This window comes from Scyliorhinus canicula, chromosome 4, assembly GCF_902713615.1.
Source record: "Scyliorhinus canicula chromosome 4, sScyCan1.1, whole genome shotgun sequence".
Taxonomy (NCBI): domain Eukaryota; kingdom Metazoa; phylum Chordata; class Chondrichthyes; order Carcharhiniformes; family Scyliorhinidae; genus Scyliorhinus; species Scyliorhinus canicula.
The window spans coordinates 40,316,329-40,339,309 of record NC_052149.1 but is presented as its reverse complement, the minus strand read 5'-3'; the positions used below and the strand labels follow the sequence as shown (position 1 = coordinate 40,339,309).

Genomic DNA, 22,981 nt, shown 5'->3' with positions numbered 1-22,981 from the left:
TTTGAAGTAAGATTTCTGGGAGATCAGAGATGATCAAGCTGCAATAATAAGACATAAATCGAGCTATGTGCAGACGCTATAGTTATCTGGAAATTCATTGCATTTAGGCTGATTATGGATTATCTGTTGCTCTGTCCACAAAACTCCGGCAGGTTTGTGAATGTGACCTACTGTCAAATCCAGTGAGGTTATAAATCCACTTTTCCTCTTACCAATACAATTCATTTTAGAAAAATAATAAAATGCCATTGAATCTAATGTGACAGTGAATTTTTAAACCTTGTTAGTATTACCTTTTTTAAAATAAATTTAGAGTACCCAATTATTTTTTTTTCCCAATTAAGGGGCAATTTTAGCATGGCCAATCTACCTAACCTGCACTTCTTTGGGTTGTGGGGCCGAAGCCCACGCAGACATGGGGAGAATGTGCAAATTCCACACGGACAGTGACCCAGGACCGGGATTCTAACCCCAGTCCTCATCGCCACAGTTCCAGTGCTATCCACTGCGCCACATGCTGCCCTAGTATTACCTTTTTAATCATTAAATGAGAAATCAAGATGAAATGCTGAGGCCCATAAACACACAACACCAAAGCTGAGAGGTAAGCAAAGAGATTGAACTATCGACCCTAGTAAGGGAGGTGATGACACCAAGCGGTCATGTGAAGAAACACAAAAAACAATCTATGCAACACACTACAAGGTTCTTCACTGCTGTAATGGGCTCAAGTCTGGACAGTACAAGGGAACATACAAACAAAATTGCTCAAAGTTATTGTAGCATTGTAATTTTGGTAACTTGAGGGAACATATTAGTAAATCATTGGCATTAATTGAACAAAACTAAATACTTAAGCAATAAAATTACATCAGTTAAACTACAGCAATGCTTTCAGCATAGTTTAAACCATTAATGAGCACTTTTGTTCAAATAGAATAAAATCTTTGTTTAATATAGCAAGTGGACAGAAGGCCTGTGTTCACATTAAAGGGGCATTGTAACTGTGAAAAACAAGTTTTGCAAGCAAATTTATACCAGTTTTATTTACAGAACAGAGATGAAAAAAGGCTGCCTGATCTTCCTGCTGCACCCCCGTCCCAAAATAAAGCCTAAACAAACATAATCCCATAAACCGTACCAAGGCTCCTTCCAAACCCACGGCCTTTACCATCTAAAAAGGACAAGGGCAGCGGATACATGGGAACACCACCACGTTCTCCAAACCACACCCCATCCTGACTTGGAACAATAGCGTCATTCCTTCACTTGTCAGAGGGCCAAGGTTCTGGAACACCCTTCCTAAGAGCACGGTGGGTGTGCCTAAAACACATGGATTACAGCGGTTCAAGAAGGCAGCTCACCACCACCTTCTCGGGAGCAATGCAGGATGGGCAATAAACGCTGGTCCAGCCCACATCCCATGAAAGCATACATTTAAATTACCTGTGCCCTTTGAGACCATCTCTACTTATATTCTACACCAGCAATAATCTCACTTGTGAGCTGGATACAAAAAAGTGCAGTACTACTTTCTCCAGCACCACCTAGTGATGCGAGCAGGAACAGCAATAACCTTCCTGTCCCTGGCCTCCTACAAATGAAGCTCAAGTAAGCTCAGCAATAACACCTCATATTCCAATTCAGCACTTCACAGACTTTCTGACTCAATACAGAGATCAACAACTTCAGATCATGCCTCTGCCATTTTTTTTCAGGTGGCAGTTGGTGGTGATGATTTTGCTATTCCATTTATATCTCTTCTCGACCCATTAGTTTTTTTTTTACTTCTCCCATTACAATCCTCTTTTATCTTGGGAGTACCATTCCTATTAATCCATAGAGTGCCTAAGAGGAGGCCATTCAGCCCATCGAGCCTGCACCTTCCCTCCCTAGGTCCACTCTTCACCCTATCCCTGTAACCTCAACCAACCTGCCCATCTTTGGGCACTAAGGGGAAATTTGGCATGGCCAATCCACCTAACCTGCACATCATTGTACTGTGGGAGGAAACCAGAACACCCGGAGGAAACTCGTACACACTGGGGGAACGTGCAAACTCCACATAGTCACTCAATGTCGGAATTGAACCCAGGTCCCTGGAACGGTGAGGCAGCAGTGCTAACCACTGTGCCGCCTCGCCTGCCTTCCACTCAAGTTACATTTGATTCCTAACATTATAATTACACTGCTGCCCCTAGTGAAAACATATTTTTTGTCAAACCAATGGATTCTGTCTCACACAACCAATTAAGCCCCTCTGATCGCTCCATCGTTCCAAATTTCAGATCTGCCACCATATTTTGAACTTTCCCCAATCACCATCCATAAGACGACTGCTTGGGGGTAGAATTTCTCAGTCCTTCCCAATGATGCACTTTTCAGACCTATTGAAGTCAATGGACTATTGAACGGTTTACTGCATTTTACGGTCCCGCCTCCAACGTGATGAGGTCATCAAATTCCCGACCTTGTTTTCTGTCTGCCTCAGCTGCTTTGATTAATCATATAAAAGGGCACAGCTGTTGGTGAGTTTATTTGGTGGGTGGGGCCTGGTGGATTTGCAGGGCACGGAAGACTGGACTGTGTTATGCACATGTGGGGGAAGATTACTGGTGGAGGACAAATGCAGTGGATAATAAAGGAGAGTCTAACATCAAAGCTACCTTGGCTGGAAAGATCATTTCTGTGAGGTATAGGAAGAGATGGGATTGATGGGAGGGATTGGGGTACCAAGTGTGGGATGGGAATGGTTTGTGGGGGTGGGAGGTGGAAGAATGAGGCAGAGATGAGACAGGGGAGGGGTGGACCCGATGATGGAACTGTTCAATACAGGTTATTTTTCAAAAACTATTCTTTGTCCTAAACATGAAAATTCACTAGATTTGAATGAAAATGTCTTTGCAAAGCTGTCGGATGAATTAAAATACATCAGCGTTTATTCTGTGAACATAGATGATGATAACAATCTATACACTCCAGTTTCTACAGTCTACCATCTAACCCCAAGGGCAGGCCACCACTTAAGTTCTTTTTCATTTCCTTAATGGAATGCGGGCTTATCGCCCATCCCTAATTGCCCTCGAGAAGGTGGTGATGATCTGCTTTCTTGAATCACTGCATTCTGTTTTGTTATGCTCTTGACGTAGCATAAGCTGCTTCCTTGATGTGCACTCTGACAAAGGAAGGTTCAGACTTGGAGATAGCTTTAACACATTTATTAAACTGTTAACGATTCTCCTACTTGGATTCGACTCTCCTGTTAATCCTGCTATAGCTACTCAGACTGACGAACCAGTCTGCTACAATCCAGGTGGTGGGTGTGATGTGTTTCAAATCAACCCTGTGTACTCACTGAGTGTCTCCACTGGAAAGAGGAAGATCATGTGTGCTGTGTCCTTATATATGGGTTGGTGTAATGCTCCCCTGTTGTAGTGTCACCTGTGTGTGTGTGTGTGTTGTGAATGCCCATTGGTCGTGTCCTATCTTACTGACCTATTGGTTGAATGTCTGTGTGTCATGTCTCTGGTGCTCCCTCTAGTGTCTATCTAGTCTATGTGTATTTACATTAACCCCTTGTGTATTTACAGTGATGCATATCACACACATTCCATGTGGTGAAGGTACACCCACAGAGCTGTTAAGGAGGGCATTCCAGGATTTTGACCCAGAAATAGTAAAGGAACAGTGATATATTTCCAACTCAGGATGGTGAGTGACTTGGAGGGGAACCTGTTAGATAGGACTCAATGAATAGAAAGTTTCCCCAAATTCCCACGGACTTTTTGCTCTTGCTTCTTGATGCCACAGTCTGTCAAATGTGGCCTTGATGTCAAATGCTTTCACTCTCACCTCACGTCTTGAGTTCAGCTCTTTTGAACATGTTTGAACTATGGCTGTAATATGATCAGGAGCTGAATGGCCCTGGCGAAAACCAAACTGAACGTCAGTCTGCGGGTTGTTTCTGAGTGAGTACCACCACTTGATAGAACTGTTGACAACCCCTTCCATCACTTTATTAATGGTTGAGAGTAGACTGATGGTGTGGTAATTGGCCAGGTGGATTTTTCCTGTTTTTAGTATAATGTTGCTACAAAACCTGAATCCTATACAAGAATATTTTTTTGAAATCGTATTGGTAGTTAGGAAGCTGCTTTCAACGATAGATACAGAAATTATAACTCCCAGTCTCAACGGAACAGGGCATTTATTCTTTGAATAATATTAAACCCATCTGACACAAACCTATCTTTTCAATTCAAGAGAAAATAGTTCTCAATTAGATGTTTAAATGTTATGGCTATAAACAAGTTGCATGGCCAGACTCGTGATAAAAATTGTACTTGTATTCCTAGGCCTGTTTCTGAACATGGACAGATTTTTGTAGCTTTTCCAGAGTACAATGAACACAAAATTGGCTGAGGCTAAGTGAGTAAACAGAGGTTAATTGTAAACCGTTGTTTTCTCAGATCGGAGGAAGGTGTATAGTTGGATCCACAGCAGTCAGTGTTAGGATCCCTACTTTGCTTGATATATATTAATGATCTATATAATGATCTAAACTTGTGCGTATAGGGCACATTTTTAGAATTTGCAAAAGATAAAAAACTTTAAAAGTATTGTGAACTGTGATGGGGATAGAGGGCATGAGATGGGTAGACATATGGCAAATTAAATTCAATGCAAAGGTGCGTGAAGAAACATTTTGGTAGGAAGAAAGAGAGGCAGTATAAAATAAAGCATACAATTCTAAAGTGAGTGTAGGAACAGAGCTTGGGGGCTACAAGCATATAAATTGTTGAAGGTGGTTAAAAACGCACATGGCATCGTGGGCTTTATAAATAGAGGCATAAATCACTGAATAAACTTTATAATGTATGGATTTGGCCTTAACCAGAGTAGTGTGTCCAGTTTTGGGCACCATACTTTATGAACCTTGTAAAGGCTAGAAATAATTTATGAGAATGGCTCCAGGGACGTGGTGAGAATAGACTGGAGTGGAATTGATGGAAGGGTTGAGGACCAGAGGACACTAACTTAAGGTGATTGGCGAAAGGATCGATGGTGACATGAGGAGAATTTTTTTTCTTAAAACAGAGTGGTAAGGATTTAGAATGCATTGGCTGACAATGTGGTGGTAGCAGATACAATAATTTCCAAAGACAAGTGGATAAGCACCTGAAGAGAAACAATTTGCAGGGCAATAGGAGGAGGTTGGGGCTGTGGGATTAGCTAAATTCCTCTTGCAGAGAGCTGCATGAACACAGAGCTGAATGGCCTCCCTTCTGTGCTGTACCCAATGTGTGACTAAACTGGTCCTTTTTAGGTGCAAGGACACTAAAAAGTACACTCAAAAGCTTTTAAATGTAATTATTGTTTTAATTTACTAAGAAACTGGCTAATAATGGCATGCGACTAGAAAATAGATTGATTACTATTTCTGTCATTTAAAATTGGGTTACTCTGAAATGGTGGATTGACATGAATTAAAAGTGCTTATTTTGTGATAATCCTAATTGTTTTAAGACCATATGCATAGAAGCAGAATTAGGCTACTCAGCCCATCAAGTCTGCTCCACCATTCAATCCTGACCGATATGTTTCTCACCCCCATTCTCCTGTCTTCTCCCCATGCCCATGGCTGCCACAGTGGTTTGCACTACTGCCTCACAACACCAGAGACCCAGATTCAATTCAGGCCTTGGGTGACTGTCTGTGTGGAGTTTGCATTTCCCCCCCCTTATCTGAGTGGGTTTCCTCCCACAGTCCAAAGGTGTGCAGGTTAGGTGGATTGGCCATGCTAAATTACCTCTCAGTGTAGGTTAGGTTAAGGGGTTGTTAGGATAGGGTGGGGGAGTGGGCTTGTGTGGAGTGCTCTTTCAGAGGGTTGGTGGAGATAAGAAGGGCTGAACAGCCTCCTTCTGCACTGTAGGGATTCTATGACAATTCTATGATAACTCTTGATCCCCATATCAATCAAGAACCTATCTATCTCTGTCTTAAAGACACTCAGTGATTTGGCATCTACAACCTTCTGCGGCAAGAGTTCCACAGATTCAACCCCCTCTGGTTGAAGAAATTCCTCCTTATCTCAGTGTTGAAGAATTGCCTCTTCAGGCTGAGGTTGTGCTCTCAGGTTTTAGTTTTCCTACTAGTGGAATCATCCTCTCCATGTCCACTCTATTTCGGCCTCTCAGTATTCTGTATGTTTCAACAAGATCCCCCCTCATCCTTCTAAACTCCCAACGAGTACAGACCCAGAGTCCTCAACTGCTCCTCACATGTGAAGCTTTTCATTCCAGGGATCATTCTTGTGAACCTCCTGTGGACCCTTTCCAAGGGCAGCACATCTTTCCTTAAACTTGGTCCAAATGGGGTCTGACCAGAGCCTTATACAGCCTCAGAAGTACATCCCTGCTGTTGTATTCTGGCCCTCTTGACATGAATGCTCACAACGCATTTGCCTTCCTAACTGCCGAATGAACTTTCATGTTGACATTGAGAAACATGAACTAGGACTCCCTTGTGTTTCTGATTTCCTAAGCCTTTTCCAATTTAGAAAATAGCCTGTCCCTCCATTCTTCCTACTAAAGTGCATAACCTTACACCTTTCCACATTGTATGCCACCTGCTCCTCTCCTAGCCTGTCCAAGTCCTTCTGCAGCCCCTCTGCCTCCTCAATACAACCTGTCCTTCGGAATATCTTTAATTGAACTTCAAGCTAACAATTCACGGTATTAAGTATTATCAGGTGGTTAGACAGCTGGTTCGTGATGCAGAGCAAGGCCAGCAATGCGGGTTCAATTCCCGTACTAGCTGAGGTCATTCATGAAGACCCCACCTTCTCAACCTTGCCCCTCGCCTAAGGTATGGTGATCCTCAGGTTAAATCACCACCAATCAGCTCTTCCCCTCAAAAAGAAAAATCAGACTATGGTCACCTGGGAAAATGGCGAATTTACCTTTAACTTACCTGCCTATCTCACTTGATGGAAATTCTCTTTATAGAAATTAAACAAGAAAACAGGAGCATATTTTACATCCCTTCAATTTTGTGCCTTGTAGTGAAGTGATCCAAATACAGAATAGATCATAGAAATAGAACATAGAACATACAGTGCAGAAGGAGGCCATTCGGCCCATCGAGTCTGCACCAACCCACATAAGCCCTCACTTCCACCCTATCCCCGTAACCCATCCTAACCTTTTTGGTCACTAAGGGCAATTTATCATGGCCAATCCACCTAACCTGCACATCTTTGGACTGTGGGAGGGAACCGGAGCACCCTGAGGAAACCCACGCAGACACGGGGAGAACTTGCAGACTCCGCACAGACAGTGACCCAGCAGGGAATCGAACCTGGGACCCTGGTGCTGTGAAGACACAGTGCTATCCACTTGTGCTACTGTGCTGCCCGAAGACTGCAATCTAAATAACGCAGGTTCAGATGACATTACAACCAATGAGAGGAACAATCAATTGCTTCAATGTAACTCCTGAATTAGATTAGTGTTGAAATCACTGTGATATTAGTTATAGATTAATGGCATATACTGCCTCAATTGTATAGGCTTTTATCACCCCAAATTTGTTTCAAACTTTTATGTACCTGCAGCAGTTATCAAGATGGATGTGGTCAATGTAGTGTGTCCTTAACGTGTAATGCCATTTACCCAAGAAGATTTAAAATGGCATTAGTGTTGGTTTGAAAGTTGAGAAATAACGTGCCGTTGATCACAGGAAGTCTCTACACAAAATATATACAGAGAGACCAATGAATGGCTCGAAGCAAATTCAAGTCTGTAATCTCATTATGGATTCAGAAAATGTCCAACTATAGGAGGGAAGCCTTGGTATTTGAAACTATCCTCCAACTTCCTTGTTTTTCCAATCAATCCTGGCAAATCCTTTCAAATAATAATACCGTGAATATTTTGTGGTCATTTTCTTTTGTTTCTTGTGCTAAAAGTCAGGGCTAAAGAGCTGGCTTTTAAAGCAGACCAAGGCAGGCCAGCACGGTTCAATTCCTGTACCAGCCTCCCAGAACAGGCGCCGGAATGTGGTGACTAGGGGCTTTTCACAGTAACTTCATTTGAAGCCTACTTGTGACAATAAGCGATTTTCATTCATTGCAAATCATCTTCATCCGGACTCGAACCGCTAATTTGCTGAGCTTCAATGATGCAAACTTACACTGGGAGGTTAATAATTTAGACATGTCCTTACAGGAAGTTAAAAAACAAACGTTGATAATAGCCTGTGGCTGGATTACTGGGAAATTCTACAGTGGGATATATCCTGAAGATTTTTAAAATATTATGCTTGGGTTTTATTTTTGGCTCAGATATTCCACAATAGTCCTCAAAGGAGTTAAGTGAAAGCAGTTTCAAGACCATTTGTTCTGCATGTATATTCAAAAAAAATCACTGGGGAATGCCTGAAAAGCTCACTTGGTAACTTTCTAGCATTTTAATTGATCTTCTCCTTTTGGCTGATTTTCCTTCTCCGGAGATGCCTGTTGTACTTACAGCTATGTCTCGTAAGGAAGGACCTGCTGTGCAAAATAGCTCTGTCAGCCACTTAAAGGTCAAGTGGAATGGCAGAGATTTCAGCAAGACAAAGAATAAAAGAAAAATCAAATTATCATCTGGGGCCAAAAGTTCCATCACTTAAAAAGAAAAAATCTGGGCTGTTGCGACGATTGAGGTTTTTTCAGCTAATTAAATACGAAATGAGCGAAAATACAGATTAAGGCTTCTTTTACCCTATCTAAATCCTAGAAGAGGTTCCCTCGTGCCCTATCACATACCAGCCAACCATTCACAAAAGGAACAGCACAGATGGGGGCCATTCGGCCCAGTGACTCTGTGCCAACTCTTTTTTAAAAAATTATTTTTATCCAAATTTTTGTCAAAAAACATAATTTTTGCATAATTACAACAATTAACAGAACAAAGAAAAAAAAGTTAACCGTATATACAAAGAAAGGAACAAAACAACGTAACGATCCCCCCCCCCCCCCCCCCCCCAGGTTGCAGCTGCCCTCGGCGGGGGGGGGGGGGGGGGGGGGCTTCGAGTCCCTCCACATTAGAAGGATCCGTCTCCGGGCTACCAGGGAGGCAAAGGCCAACACGTCGGCCTCTTTCGCTTCCTGAACTCCCGGATCGTCTGACACACCAAAGATCGCTATCTCTGGACTCGGCACCACCCGCGTGGCCAAGATCTTGGATATTGCCTCAACAAATCCCTGCCAGAATCCCTTAAGAGCCGGGCATGCCCAGAACATATGGACATGATCTGCAGGGCTTCCCACACACCTCGCATATTTATCCTCAACCCCAAAGGGCTTACTCATCCTGGTTGCCGTCATGTGTGCCCGGTGGACCACCTTAAACTGGATTAAGCTAAGTCTGGCACATGATGAGGAGGAATTGACCCTGTTTAGGGCGTCCGCCCACAGGCCCGCATCCAGCTCCCCGCCTAGCTGCTCCTCCCATTTGCCCTTAAGGTCCTCCACTGGGGCTTCCTCCGCCTCCTGAAGTTCCTGGTAAATGTCCGACACCTTCCCCATCCCAACCCAGGTGCCGAGACCACCCTATCCTGTATCCTGTGTGGGGGTAGCACCGGAAATGATACCACCTGTTTTTTCAGAAAGGCACGTATCTGAAGGTATCTGAAAGCGTTTCCAGCGGCCAAACTGAATTTCTCCTCCAGCGTTTTCAGGCTGGGGAGGGTCCCGTCTATGAACAGGTCCCCCATTATTTTAATGCCTGCCCTATGCCAGCTTTGAAACCCTCCATCTATCTTGCCCAAGACAACGTTCATTAGCACCACCCGAGTCTCCTGCAGTTTCCCGCTGACCATTATGTGCCTGCCCCCCTTGTCAGCTACAATATTCCCTGCCTCAAAAGCCACCCGTTTGCTGACTAAGATTGCTACTCCTCTGGTCTTTGAATCCAGCCCCGAATGGAACACCTGGCCCACCCACCCTTTTCTCAATCTTGTTTGGTCCGCAGGTTTTAGGTGCATCTCCTGTAGCATGGCTACGTCTGCCTTTAGCCTCTTTTAAGTGTGAGAACACGCACGCCCTCTTGACCGGTCCATTCAGGCCCCACACGTTCCACGTGATCGGCCTGGACAGGGGGTTAACCCCCCTGCCAGCCGATTAGCCATCTCCCTTTTTCAGCCAGCCATGAGCCCGCGTCCCCCACTCTGTGCCAACTCTTCTGTACAACAATCAGGGTAGCCTCAGTTCTGGCAAATTATTTTCCTTCAAGTTTTTATCCACCAATCCCTTTTTGCAGGCAACTATTGAATTTGCATCCATCATCCTAACAGGCAATGCATTCCAAATCCTAACTACTCGTTACATTAACAGGAACAAGATTTTTTTTTCAAATAAAATAAAAAGGAGGGAAAAGGAAACATTAGGTGGAAATGAATCATCAGGAAATAGATTCGAAGGAAGCATTAAATGTGTTAAATTACCAGAAAACAGGGTTGGTGGAAAAAGGTGAAAACCGGTGTATCTCAGAGAGGCAATGGAAAAACCTTTAAAAGGACAGACGGGTGCGGAAACAGTCAAAGGATGCAATTAAAAATAATGGAAAAGATTTTTTAAACTGCAGGAAGTGAAAATAAAATCAAACAGGTAACAAATATAGACTGTTGCAGGATAATTCGAACAGAAATATACACACAACAGTTTTTAATTGCAAGTGGCCTCAACTTTCCTCCTGTAGTAAATAATACTAAAATTTAAATGAATTGCCTACTCCTCTCAAGATCTAAATTAAGAAGCACAATGTAAAAAAAAACACCAAGGCCAAATTTAATTTAAGCTCAGGTTTGTTGGAAATATCATAGAATTTACAGTGCAGAAGGTTGGTGATTACTTCCCAAATATTCTCAGAATGTTAATGAGGAGTGGGGAAGTGATTTATGATTGGAAGTGCGTATGTGTGAGGTTCCCCTATTTAAAATGCTAATTATTATTATTTTTTTAAATTTAGAGTACCCAATTCACTTTTCCAATTAAAGGGCAATTTAGCGTGGCCAATCCACCTAGCCTGCACGTCTTTGGGTTGTGGGGGCGAAACCCACGCAAACACGGGGAGAACGTGCAAACTCCACATGGAGAGTGACCCAGAGCCGGGATCGAACCTGGGACCTCGGCGCCGTGAGGCAACAGGGCTAACCCACTGCGCCACCGTGCTGCCAAAAATGCTAATCAATGAGAGATGTAGGGAAGCCACTTTCACTCGTGGGGTAAATCCAGACAAGGGGTTACAATCTCCAATTAGAGTGAGGCATCAAGAAGCACTTTTTCAACAAATTATTATGGGAATGTGGAATTCTCTCCCAAAAGGCTAAAGATCCTGGGTCTTTAGAAATTTGGAGATCAGCAGATTTACTGCACAAGGGATTAGTCAAAGGCAGATACATGGATTTGGGGTGCAGGTCAGCTATGATCAAATAGAATGGTGGTTGACAAAAGAATTAAAAATCATAATCTGGGAACTATACACTAGTGAGGAATTAAATGAAAAGCACTGCTAAGAATTAATTTCATGATCTGATAGAACGCTCAGGTAGGAGAGGAGGCTGTCAACATGACTTCAGAAAGCACGTCATGTTTGGAAAAACCTTATCCAGTTGTTTGAAGTTATCGCAGTGAGTTTTCAAAAGCTTTTGATGAAGTGCGACATTAGGGGCTTGTGTTAAAATAAACTTTTGTGGCGTCAAGAATATTTGAGATAGATCATCAATTGGCTTCAGGACTGAAGTAGATGAAGAGCTGTTTCAATGGGGCTTCTTCCCAGTGGAATCTCATCACTGCTGCAATACCTCAATTCAGAGTCTCTTCCTATACATCAGGTTTTATAATGGTGAGAAGCGGAGCAAACTCGATGCATTAAATTCATAGATGTGACCAAGATGTGACCAGACACTGGAACCAATGTCCTCGGGGGTGCTTTTGCCAACACTGTTGGGGAGGTTTTAAACTAATGTGGCAGGGTGGATGGGCTCCAGATTAGGAAGTTAGAGGTCAGTAAAAAGGCAGCAACTGAAGCCAGTGAGGTACTAGATAATAAACTCATTGTGACTAAGGGGAAGAGTAGACAGGGAAGAGATGATGAACGCAAAGGGACAGGTGGTCTGAGGTGCATTTGTTTTAATGCAAGAAGTGTAACAGGTAAGGCAGATGAATTTAGGGCTTGGATTAGTACCTGGGAATATGATCATAGATCATAGAATTTACAGTGCAGAAGGAGGCCATTTGGCCCATCAAGTCTGCACCAGCTCCTGGAAAGAGCACCCTACCCAAGGTTAACACCTCCACCCTATCCCCATAACCCAGTAACCCCACCCAACACTAAGGGCAATTTTGGACACTAAGGGCAATTTATCATGTCCAATCCACCTAACTTGCACATCTTTGGACTGTGGGAGGAAACCGGAGCACCCGGAGGAAACCCACGCACACACGGACACGCACACATGGGGAGGATGTGCAGACTCCGCACAGACAGTGACCCAAGCCGGAATCGAACCTGGGACCCTGGAGCTGTGAAGCGACTGTGCTATCCACAATGCTACTGTGCTGCCCTTTGATGAAGTTATTGGTATTACTGAGACTTGGTTGAGGGAAGGGCAAGATTGGCAACTAAATATCCCAGGGTATAGTTGCTTCAGGAGGGATAGAGAGGGAGGTAAAAGGGGTGGAAGAGTTGCATTACTGGTCAGAGATTATATCACAGTTGTGATTAAGGAGGGCACTATGGAGGATTCGAGCACTGAAGCAATATGGGTAGAGCTAAGAAATAGGAAGGGTGCAGTAACATTGTTGGGAATTTACTACAGGCCTCCCAAAAGCGAGTGTGAAGTAGAGGTACAAATATGTAGACAGATTATAGAAAAATGTAGGAGCTATAGGATGGTCGTGATGGGAGATTTTAACTTCCCCAACATTGAATGGGACTCATGTAGTGTTGGAGGCGTAGATGGAGCAGAATTTGTAAAGAGCATCCAGGAGAGTTTTTTTAGAGCAATATGTAAATAGTCCAACTCGGGAAGGGGCCATACTAGACGTGGTATTGGGGAATGATCCGGGCAAGGTGGTTGAAGTTTCTGTCGGTGATTACTTTGTGAATAGCGATCACAATTCCGTAAGTTTTAGAATACTCATGGACAAAGGCGAGAGTGGTCCTAAAGGAAGAGGGCTAAATTGGGGAAAGGCCAAGTATAACAAAATTCGGCAGGAGCTAGGGAATGTGGATTGGGAGCAGCTGTTTAAGGGTAAATCCACATTTGAAATGTGGGAGTCTTTTAAGGAAAGGTTGATTCGAGTGCAGGACAGACATGTCCCTGTGAAAATGAGGGATAGAAATGGCAAGATTAGGGAACCATGGATGACAGGTGGAATTGTGAAACTAGCTAAGATGAAAAAAAGAAGCATACATAGGAGCTAGGTGACTTAAAACTGATGAAGCTTTGGTGGAATATCGGGAAAGTAGGACAAATCTCAAACGCGTAATAAAGAGTGCTAAAAGGGGTTATGGAATATCTTTGGCTAACAGGGTTAAGGAAAATCCCAACGCCTTTTATTCGTATAGAAGGAGCAAGAGGGTAACTAGAGGAAGGATTGGCCCACTCAAAGACAGAAGAGGGAATTTATGTGTGGAGTCAGAGGAAATGGGTGAGATTCTTAATGAGTACTTTGCATCGGTATTCACCAAGGAGAGGACATTGATGGATGTTGAGGTTAGGGATGGATGTTCAAATACTCTAGGTCAAGTCGGCATAAGGAAGGCGTAAGTTTTGGGTATTCTAAAAGGCATTAAGGTGGACAAGTCCCCAGGTCCGAATGGGATCTATCCCAGGTTACTGAGGGGTGGGAGGAATGAAATAGCTGGGGCCTTAACAGATATCTTTGCAGCATCCTTGAACACGGGTGAGGTCCTGGAGGACTGGAAAATTGCTAATGTTGTCCCTTTGTTTAAGAAGGATAGCAGGGATAATCCAGGGCATTATAAACCTGTGAGCTTGACGTCAGTGGTACGCAAACTGTTGGAAAAGATACTGAGGGATAGGATCTATTCACATTTGGAAGAAAATAGACTTATCAGTGATAGGCAGCATGGTTTTGTGCAGGGAAGGTCATGTCTTACAAACCTAATAGAATTCTTTGAGGAAGTGATTTAATTGATGAGGGAAGGGCTGTAAATGTCATATACATGGAATTCAGTAAAGCATTGGATAAAGTTTCCCATGGCAGGTTGATGGAAAAAGTGAAGTCGCATGGGGTTCAGGTGTACTAGCTAGATGGATAAAGAACTGGCTGGGCAACAGGGGACATAGAGTAGTGGTGGAAGGGAGTGTCTCAAAATGGAGAACGGTGATTAGTGGTGTTCCACAGGGATCTGTGCTCTGGCCACTGTTGTTTGTGATATACATAAATGATCTGGACGAAGGTATAGGTGGTCTGATTAGCAAGTTTTCAGATGATACTAAGATTGGTGGAGTTGCAGATAGCGCGGGGAACTGTCAGAGAATACAGCAAAATATAGATAGATTGGAGAGTTGGGCAGAGAAATGGCAGATGGAGTTCAATCCAGGCAAATGCAAGGTGATGCATTTTGGAAGATCCAATTCAAGAGCGGACTATACGGTCAATGGAAGGGTCCTGGGGAAAATTGATGTACAGAGATATCTGGGAGTTCAGGTCCATTGTACCCTGAAGGTGGCAACGCAGGTCAATAGAGTGGTCAAGAAGGCATACAGCATGCTTGCCTTCATCGGACGGGGTATTGAGTACAAGAGTCGGCAGGTCATGTTACAGTTCTATAGGACTTTGGTTAGGCCACATTTGGAATACTGCATGCAGTTCTGGTCGCCACATTACCAGAAGGATGTGGATGCTTTAGAGAGGGCGCAGAAGAGGTTCACCAAGATGTTGCCTGGTATGGAGGGTGCTAGCTGTGAAGAAAGGTTGAGTAGATTAGGATTATTTTCGTTGGAAAGATGGAGGTTGAGGTCTACAAATTATGAGAGGTATGGACAGGGTGGATAGCAACAAGCTTTTTCCAAGAGTGGGGGTGTCAATTACAAGGGGTCATGATTTCAAGGTGAAAGGGGGAAAGTTTAAGCGAGACATGCGTGAAAAGTATTTTACGCAGAGGGTGGTGGGTGCTTGGAATGCTTTGCCAGTGGAGGTGGTAGAGGCGGGCACGATAGCATCATTTAAAATGCATCTAGACAGATATATGAACGGGCGGGAAACAGAGGGAAGTAGATCCTTGGAAAATAGGCGACAGGTTTAGATAAAGGCTCTAGATTAGCGCTGGCTGGGAGGGCCGAAGGGCCTGTTCCTGTGCTGTAATTTTCTTTAAGTTGTGCTGTAAATTGTAACTGAATCGTGATAGAATGGAAGATGTAGACCACAGATGGCCAAATGGCTTTTGAGTGTGTAGTTATGCATGAAGGGTTCAGGATTTAGGTACAGAATATAACATGAACCAGTGTAGGAACAGGAGTAGGTGTCAGTTAAAGGTGATAGGAAATGATTGGAAGGTATCCCATTGTCAGATGCTTGCTGCCAAATCAGAGTCCTGCCTGACTGTGTTACCCAAAGCGTTCATCATATTAGGGCATGGATGCACCTTCTTAGCAGGAGAAGGCAAGATTTCAGGAGATAAGTACGTTGCAGACTCCTGGAGTTTATTGGATTGCCACTGAGTAGAGGGATAGGACTTTTTGACAGGTTTTCAGAGTTGGCTTTGGGGCTCTACTTTAACTGTTACTCCGAGAATCCAGCAAGAAATTGTTCAGAGTACATTTTGTATAGAAATCCTCCTGCTGCGAAATCACAAATTTCCATTTCAACTATATCATCAACGAGGTCTATGAATAATAATTCTTGACTCAGACCATTAAAAAAGAACCATGGGTATTGTCGTTAGTATTATACAAGATGATCCTTTAGCTTAACTTGAATCACAACTACTGCTGCCCATTGTCAAATGGAAGAACGTGACAGCAGGAGACCTCCGTGCTCTTCACAGTATTGGCAAAGTGTGGCAATGAACAGCACGATAAACTTCTACGGACATGTTGCTGAGAGTTTTGGTGGATTGGAAACCTCAGCCAGTCACTGTCCCCATCCCACACTAACACAAGACCCTAATCTCAACAGTATCACTAAAGGTGACAGGCAGAATAAGCACTGAAAAGTCAAATGCCACCCCATGGATAGGAAGAGGGTATCAAAGAATCATAGAATCCCTACAGTGCAGAAGGCCATTCGGCCCATCGGGTCTGCACCACCCCCGAGAAAGACCACCCTACCCAAGCCCAATCCCCCACCCTTTCCCCGTAACCCCACCTAACCTTTGGACATTTAAGAGGCAATTTAGTGTGGCCAATCCACCTCACCTGCACATCTTTGGACTGTGAGAGGAAACTGGAGGAAACCCACGCAGACACGGGGAGAATGTGCAAACTCCACACAGACAGTAACCCAAGGTCGGAATCAAACCCGGATACCTGGCGCCGACAGGCAGCAGTGTTAACCATTGTGCCAGCATAATGGTCAAAGGAAGCTAATTTTTTTAGCTTTTTAAAAAAAAAAATATGATGGCTTTATGGCTGATGAAATGGAAACACTAGAAAGATACAAGTCCTGGATTTCTTGCTGCTGTTTCAAGCCTTCGTGATAGCAGCTTGAAAACAATTCTCTCCCATCATGAAATCCTGCCGACTCTGCAAGGCTTACTCAATGCTGTAGCAGCATGTCAATCCTGAGAAATTACAGCTTTGCAGATCTGTTCATTACGTCTTTCAAATACAAGTTTAATGTTAAGATATGAATTCAATCCCATTTTCTATTTCATGACAGAGCTTATTCCCCTTACTCATTTAAAAAAAAACTTTTATTTTTAAATTGCAAGAAGCATTGTGTCAGCTGGTTTTCCTGTGACAGCCCATCTGTGCAGATGAGATTTTGATATTGTTATTGGGTTTTCTATCAGTGCTCTCATTTAAATGAGGAGATCCAAACTGTTTTAAGGGGTGCAGGGGTCACCTTATGTATATGTAAAGATGTGAGGAGAAAAGGGAAAGAAAAGCCAATTGCTGAGGAATTTCAAATCAAGAAGATAGATTACTCTACATAGCCTCGTGGGATTAACTAATAGTGTTTTATACATTTAAATGAAATAAAAAGCAGCTGTCTCGGCAAAAAAAGACATGGGCACACTCGCGTATTCAGAATTGGACTGCTCATTTTAATATGGAACCTTCACTTAAGTGGTTTGAAATTTTGGTTTCTGCTTAGCGGCTGCTTCAGGCAAGGCAGAGCGAGAAAGGGAAGCTGCTGCAAATGATAAATTCAGTTCCCAGCCTTCCTCCAGCCACCCACCATCCTTCATCCCAGATAAAAATGTATGCAATTTCATTCCCCGTGACCAGTACTTGCAGGTCCTAAAGACTTCCATAGAATCCCTACAGTGCAGAAGGAGGTGGTCATTCGGCCCATCGAGTCTCCATCGACTCTCTGAAAAAGCACCCTATCTTGGCCCACTCCCCTGCCCTAACCCTGCAACCTAACTTACGTACCTTGGGACACTAAGGGACAATTTAGCATGGCCAATCCATCTAACCTGCACGTCTCTGGATGATGGGAGGAAACCGGGGCACCCGGAGGAAACCCACGCAGACACATCGAGAATGCCCAAACTCCACACAGTCATCAGAGGTTGAAATCAAACCCGGCTCCCTGGTGCTGTGAGGCAGCAGTGCTAACCAATGTGCCACCGTGCCACCTGGTCAATGGGCTAGTGCAATCAAAAAAACAAAATGGGCCAGTGCGGCATTAAATGTATGTTAAGATTAATTAGGTCCCAAACTACCAACGTACACTTGAGATAAGCATGCCTATCGAAAGTGTACGTGTGTTGGTGAAAGTTGGCATGATAAAACAGGAGGGTGGGGGGGGAATGAATGGCCGGGCCACTTACTGAGTGCTATTAGTGTGCCTGCAGAAACATTGCCTAATACATACAGGTACAGGTCAGTCCTTTCAAAGATAGAAAAGATTGGATAATTGTTTTTTAAAAACCCCTGTAGTCCAGTTTTTGAACAAATGAGTAGGGTGTGATGCCTGAACACTTAACGTTATTATGGACTGGGCGACAGGGGAAGGAATGTCAAGTCCATTGGCGAGACACACTTGAATGGAATGCAGTGTTTGGCGAGAATTTGTTTAACATCAACATACATGCTGATGATTCAGGTTGGCTATAAAAAAGGTACATAAAAAAGATCAGATTATGATCAAATTCAACATGGCAGCATAACCTATGCATTGAATACTCAATCCACACTGCACTGAAGGTTCGATGTCAAAACTGAAAATTAACTAAGAAATTTAATTCCTACCAGCCTAAGCAGTAAAGTAGAATGACTAAAAGGGTCTTCTTAAAAAGGAAGAGAGATAGCAGAAGAAAGTATGACTGAGAATCATAGAATATACAGTGCAGGAGGCCATTCGGCCCATCAAGTCTGCACCGGCCCTTGGAAAGAGCACTCTACCCAAGCTACTCCCCATCCCCGTAACCCTACCCAACCTGAGGAATGTTGCTTATGGATCATTCTGTACAAGAAAGATAAGAACCTTACCATTGGCACTTGATCTAAGCCCAAAACCTTCAGTTTCTCCTTCACTCGATGGGCAATCTCTCTGAGATACACCAGGGAAAACTCATTGAACTGCTCACTTCCTAGATGCCCAGCATGAGATTCAAACACCTGTAGTGCCTGTAAAGAGAGAAAGACCAGGAGTTCCATCGATCAAGAGAACAAAATTGTTTTTTTTCTACATTAGAAAGGCTCAAGCCAATTCTGCTCAGCCAATTAAAAGGTGTGATTAAACAAGTTCGCAATTATCATGCATTGTAGTGCTTTCCAACCGCCACTAAACATATATTCATGTGTCACTGGTTTCACTGAGCAACAAAACAAATTATTTTTCAATATCAAGGTTTTGCCACGTCAAATAGGTAAAAGACACAGTGCACCAGGAGGCTATTTCTCTGTGAATTATAGCTAACACCTCACCATGTTACATACACACACTATGCAGCCATCGTCACCAGACATTGTTAGGAAGGAAGACGTGTTGGGCGTTTTGAAAACTTGAGGATAGACAAGTCCCCCGGGCCTGACGGGATATATCCAAGGATTCTATGGGAAGCAAGAAATGAAAATGCAGAGTCGTTGGCAATGATCTTTTCGTCCTCACTGTCAACAGGGGTGGTACCAGGGGATTGGAGAGTGGCGAATGCCGTGCCCCTGTTCAAAAAAGGAAATAGGGATAACCCTGGGAACTACAGGCCAGTTAGTCTTACTTCGGTGGTAGGCAAAGTAATGGAAAGGGTATTGAGGGATAGGATTTCTGAGCATCTGGAAAGACACTGCTTGATTAGGGATAGTCAGCACGGATTTGTGAGGGGTAGGTCTTGCCTTACAGACATAGAACAGTACAGCACAGAACAGGCCCTTCGGCCCTCAATGTTGTGCCGAGCCATGATCACCCTACTCAAACCCACGTATCCACCCTATACCCGTAACCCAACAACCCCCCCCTTAACCTTACTTTTATTAGGACACTACGGGCAATTTATCACGGCCAATCCACCTAACCCGCACATCTTTGGACTGTGGGAGGAAACCGGAGCACCCGGAGGAAACCCACGCACACAGGGGGAGGACGTGCAGACTCCACACAGACAGTGACCCAGCCGGGAATCGAACCTGGGACCCTGGAGCTGTGAAGCATTTATGCTAACCACCATGCTACCCTGCTGCCCCTCACCAGGACTTTTATGAGGAACTGTATCGGTCCGAGCCCCCACAGGAGCAGGGGAGAAATGGTCGCTTTCTGGACCAACTGAGGTTCCCGAAGGTGGAGGAGGGACTGGTGGTGGACAAGGCATGGATCGGTACTTGGGACTCCGATGTGGTGGCCATCACGGAAACTTGGATAAAAGAGGGGTAGAAATGGTTGTTGGAGGTCCCTGGTTATAGATGTTTCAACAAGATTAGGGAGGATGGTAAAAGAGGTGGGGGGCGGGGTGGCATTGTTAATTAGAGATAATATAACAGCTGCAGAAAGGCAGTTCGAGGAGGATCTGCCTACCTAGGTAGTATGGGTTGAAGTCAGAAATAGGAAAGGAGCAGTCACCTTGTTGGGAGTTTTCTATAGGCCCCCCAATAGCAGCAGAGATGTGGAGGAACAGATTGGGAAACAGATTTTGGAAAGGTGCAGAAGTCACAGGGTAGTAGTCATGGGTGACTTCAACTTTCCAAACATTGAGTGGAAACTGTTTAGATCAAATCGTTTGGATGGGGTGTTGTTTGTGCAGTGTGTCCAGGAAGCTTTTCTAACACAGTATGTAGATTGTCCGACCAGAGGGGAGGCCATATTGGATTTGGTACTTGGTAATGAACCAGGGCAGGTGATAGATTTGTTAGTGGGGGAGCATTTTGGAGGTAGTGACCACAATTCTGTGACTTTCACATTAGTAATGGAGTGGGATAGGTGCGTGCAACAGGGCAAGGTTTACAATTGGGGGGAAGGGTAAATACAATGCTGTCAGACAAGAATTGAAGTGCATAAGTTGGGAACATAGGCTGTCAGGGAAGGACATAAGTGAAATGTGGAACTTGTTCAGGGAACAGGTACTGCGTGTCTTTGATATGTATGTCCCTGTCAGGCAGAGAAGAGATGGTCGAGTGAGGGAACCATGGTTGACAAGAGAGGTTGAATGTCTTGTTAAGAGGAAGAAGGAGACTTATGTAAGGCTGAGGAAACAAGGTTCAGACAGGGCGCTGGAGGGATACAAGATAACCAGGAGGGAACTGAAGAAAGGGATTAGGAGAGCTAAGAAAGGGATTAGGAGAGCTAAGAGAGGGCATGAAAAGTCTTTGGCGGGTAGGATCAAGGAAAACCCCTAGGCCTTTTACACATTTGTGAGAAATATGAGAATGACTAGAGCGAGGGTAGGTCTGATCAAGGACAGTAGCGGGAGATTGTGTATTGAGTCTGAAGAGATAGGAGAGGTCTTGAACGAGTACTTTTCTTCAGTATTTACAAATGAAAGGGGCCATATTGTTGGAGAGGACAGTGTAAAATAGACTGGTTAGCTCGAGGAGATATTTGTTAGGAAGGAAGATGTGTTGGGCATTTTGAAAAACTTGAGGATAGACAAGTCCCCCGGGCCTGACGGGATATATCCAAGGATTCTGTGGGAAGCAAGAAATGAAATTGCAGAGCCGTTGGCAATGATCTTTTCGTCCTCACTGTCAACAGGGGTGGTACCAGGGGATTGGAGATGACAAATGTCGTGCCCCTGTTCAAAAAAGGGAATAGGGATAACCCTGGGAATTACAGGCCAGTTAGTCTTACTTCGGTGGTAGGCAAAGTAATGGAAAGGGTACTGAGGGATAGGATTTCTGAGCATCTGGAAAAACGCTGCTTGATTAGGGATAGTCAGCACGGATTTGTGAGGGGTAGGTCTTGCCTTACAAGTCTTATTGACTTCTTTGAGGAGGTGACCAAGCATGTGGATGAAGGCAAAGCCGTGGATGTCGTGTACATGGATTTTAGTAAGGCATTTGATAAGGTTCCCCATGGTAGGCTTATGCAGAAAGTAAGGAGGCATGGGATAGTGGGAAATTTGGCCAGTTGGATAACGAACTGGCTAACCGATAGAAGTCAGAGAGTGGTGGTGGGTGGCAAATATTCAGGCTGGAGTCCAGTTACCAGTGGCGTACCGCAGGGTTTAGGTCTGGGTCCTCTGCTGTTTGTGCTTTTCATTAACGACTTGGATGAGGGAGTTGAAGGGTGGGTCAGTAAATTTGCAGATGATACGAAGATTGGTGGAGTTGTGGGGAGTGAGGGGGGCTGTTGTCGGCTGCTAAGAGACATAGATAGGATGCAGAGCTGGGCTGAGAAGTGGCAGATGGAGTTTAACCCTGACAAGTGTAAGGTTGTCCATTTCGGAAGGACAAATATGAATGCGGAATACAGCGTTAACGGTAGGATTCTTGGCAATGTAGAGGAGCAGAGAGATCTTGGGGTCTATGTTCATAGATCTTTGAAAGTTGCCACTCAAGTGGATAGAGCTGTGAAGAAGGCCTATGGTGTGCTAGCGTTCATTAGCAGAGAGATTGAATTTAAGAGCCATGAGGTGATGATGCAGCTGTACAAAACCTTGGTACGGCCACATTTGGAGTGCAGTTCTGGTCGCCTCATTTTAGAAAGGATGTGGAAGCTTTGGAAAAGGTGCAAAGGAGATTTACCAGGATGTTACCTGGAATGGAGAGTAGGTCTTACGAGGAAAGGTTGAGGGTGCTAAGCCTTTTCGCATTAGAACGGAGAAGGATGAGGGGCGACTTGATAGAGCTTTATAAGATGATCAGGGGAATAGATAGAGTAGACTTTTTCCCCGGGTGGAACAAACCATTACAAGGGGACATAAATTTAAGGTAAATGGTGGAAGATATTGGGGGGATGTCAGAGGTAGGTTCTTTACCCAGAGAGTAGTGGGGGCATGGAATGCACTGCTTGTCAAAGTAGTTGAGTCGGAAACGTTAGGGACCTTCAAGCAGCTATTGGATAGGTACATGGATTATGGTAGAATAATGGAGTGTAGATAATTTGTTCTTAAGGGTAGCACAGTACCATTGTGGATAGCACAATTGCTTCACAGCTCCAGGGTCCCAGGTTCGATTCCGGTTGGGTCACTGTCTGTGTGGAGTCTGCACATCCTCCCCGTGTGTGCGTGGGTTTCCTCCGGGTGCTCCGGTTTCCTCCCACAGTCCAAAGATGTGCAGGTTGGGTGGATTGGCCAAGATAAATTGCCCTTAGTGTCCAAAATTCTATGATCTATGATTAACCTAGGACAAAAGTTCGGCACAA

At 44.2% G+C, this 22,981-nt stretch overlaps 1 protein-coding gene across 1 annotated transcript in view; it reads right to left on the bottom strand.

Moving 5' to 3' along the window:
- Window positions 1–22,981, bottom strand: part of urod (uroporphyrinogen decarboxylase) — a 73,481-nt gene that overhangs the window by 24,366 nt on the left and 26,134 nt on the right. The window contains exon 7 of the mRNA XM_038794095.1: window positions 18,679–18,816. Within this exon, the coding sequence (XP_038650023.1) occupies window positions 18,679–18,816 (138 nt within the window). The remainder of the gene's footprint in view (window positions 1–18,678; window positions 18,817–22,981) is intronic.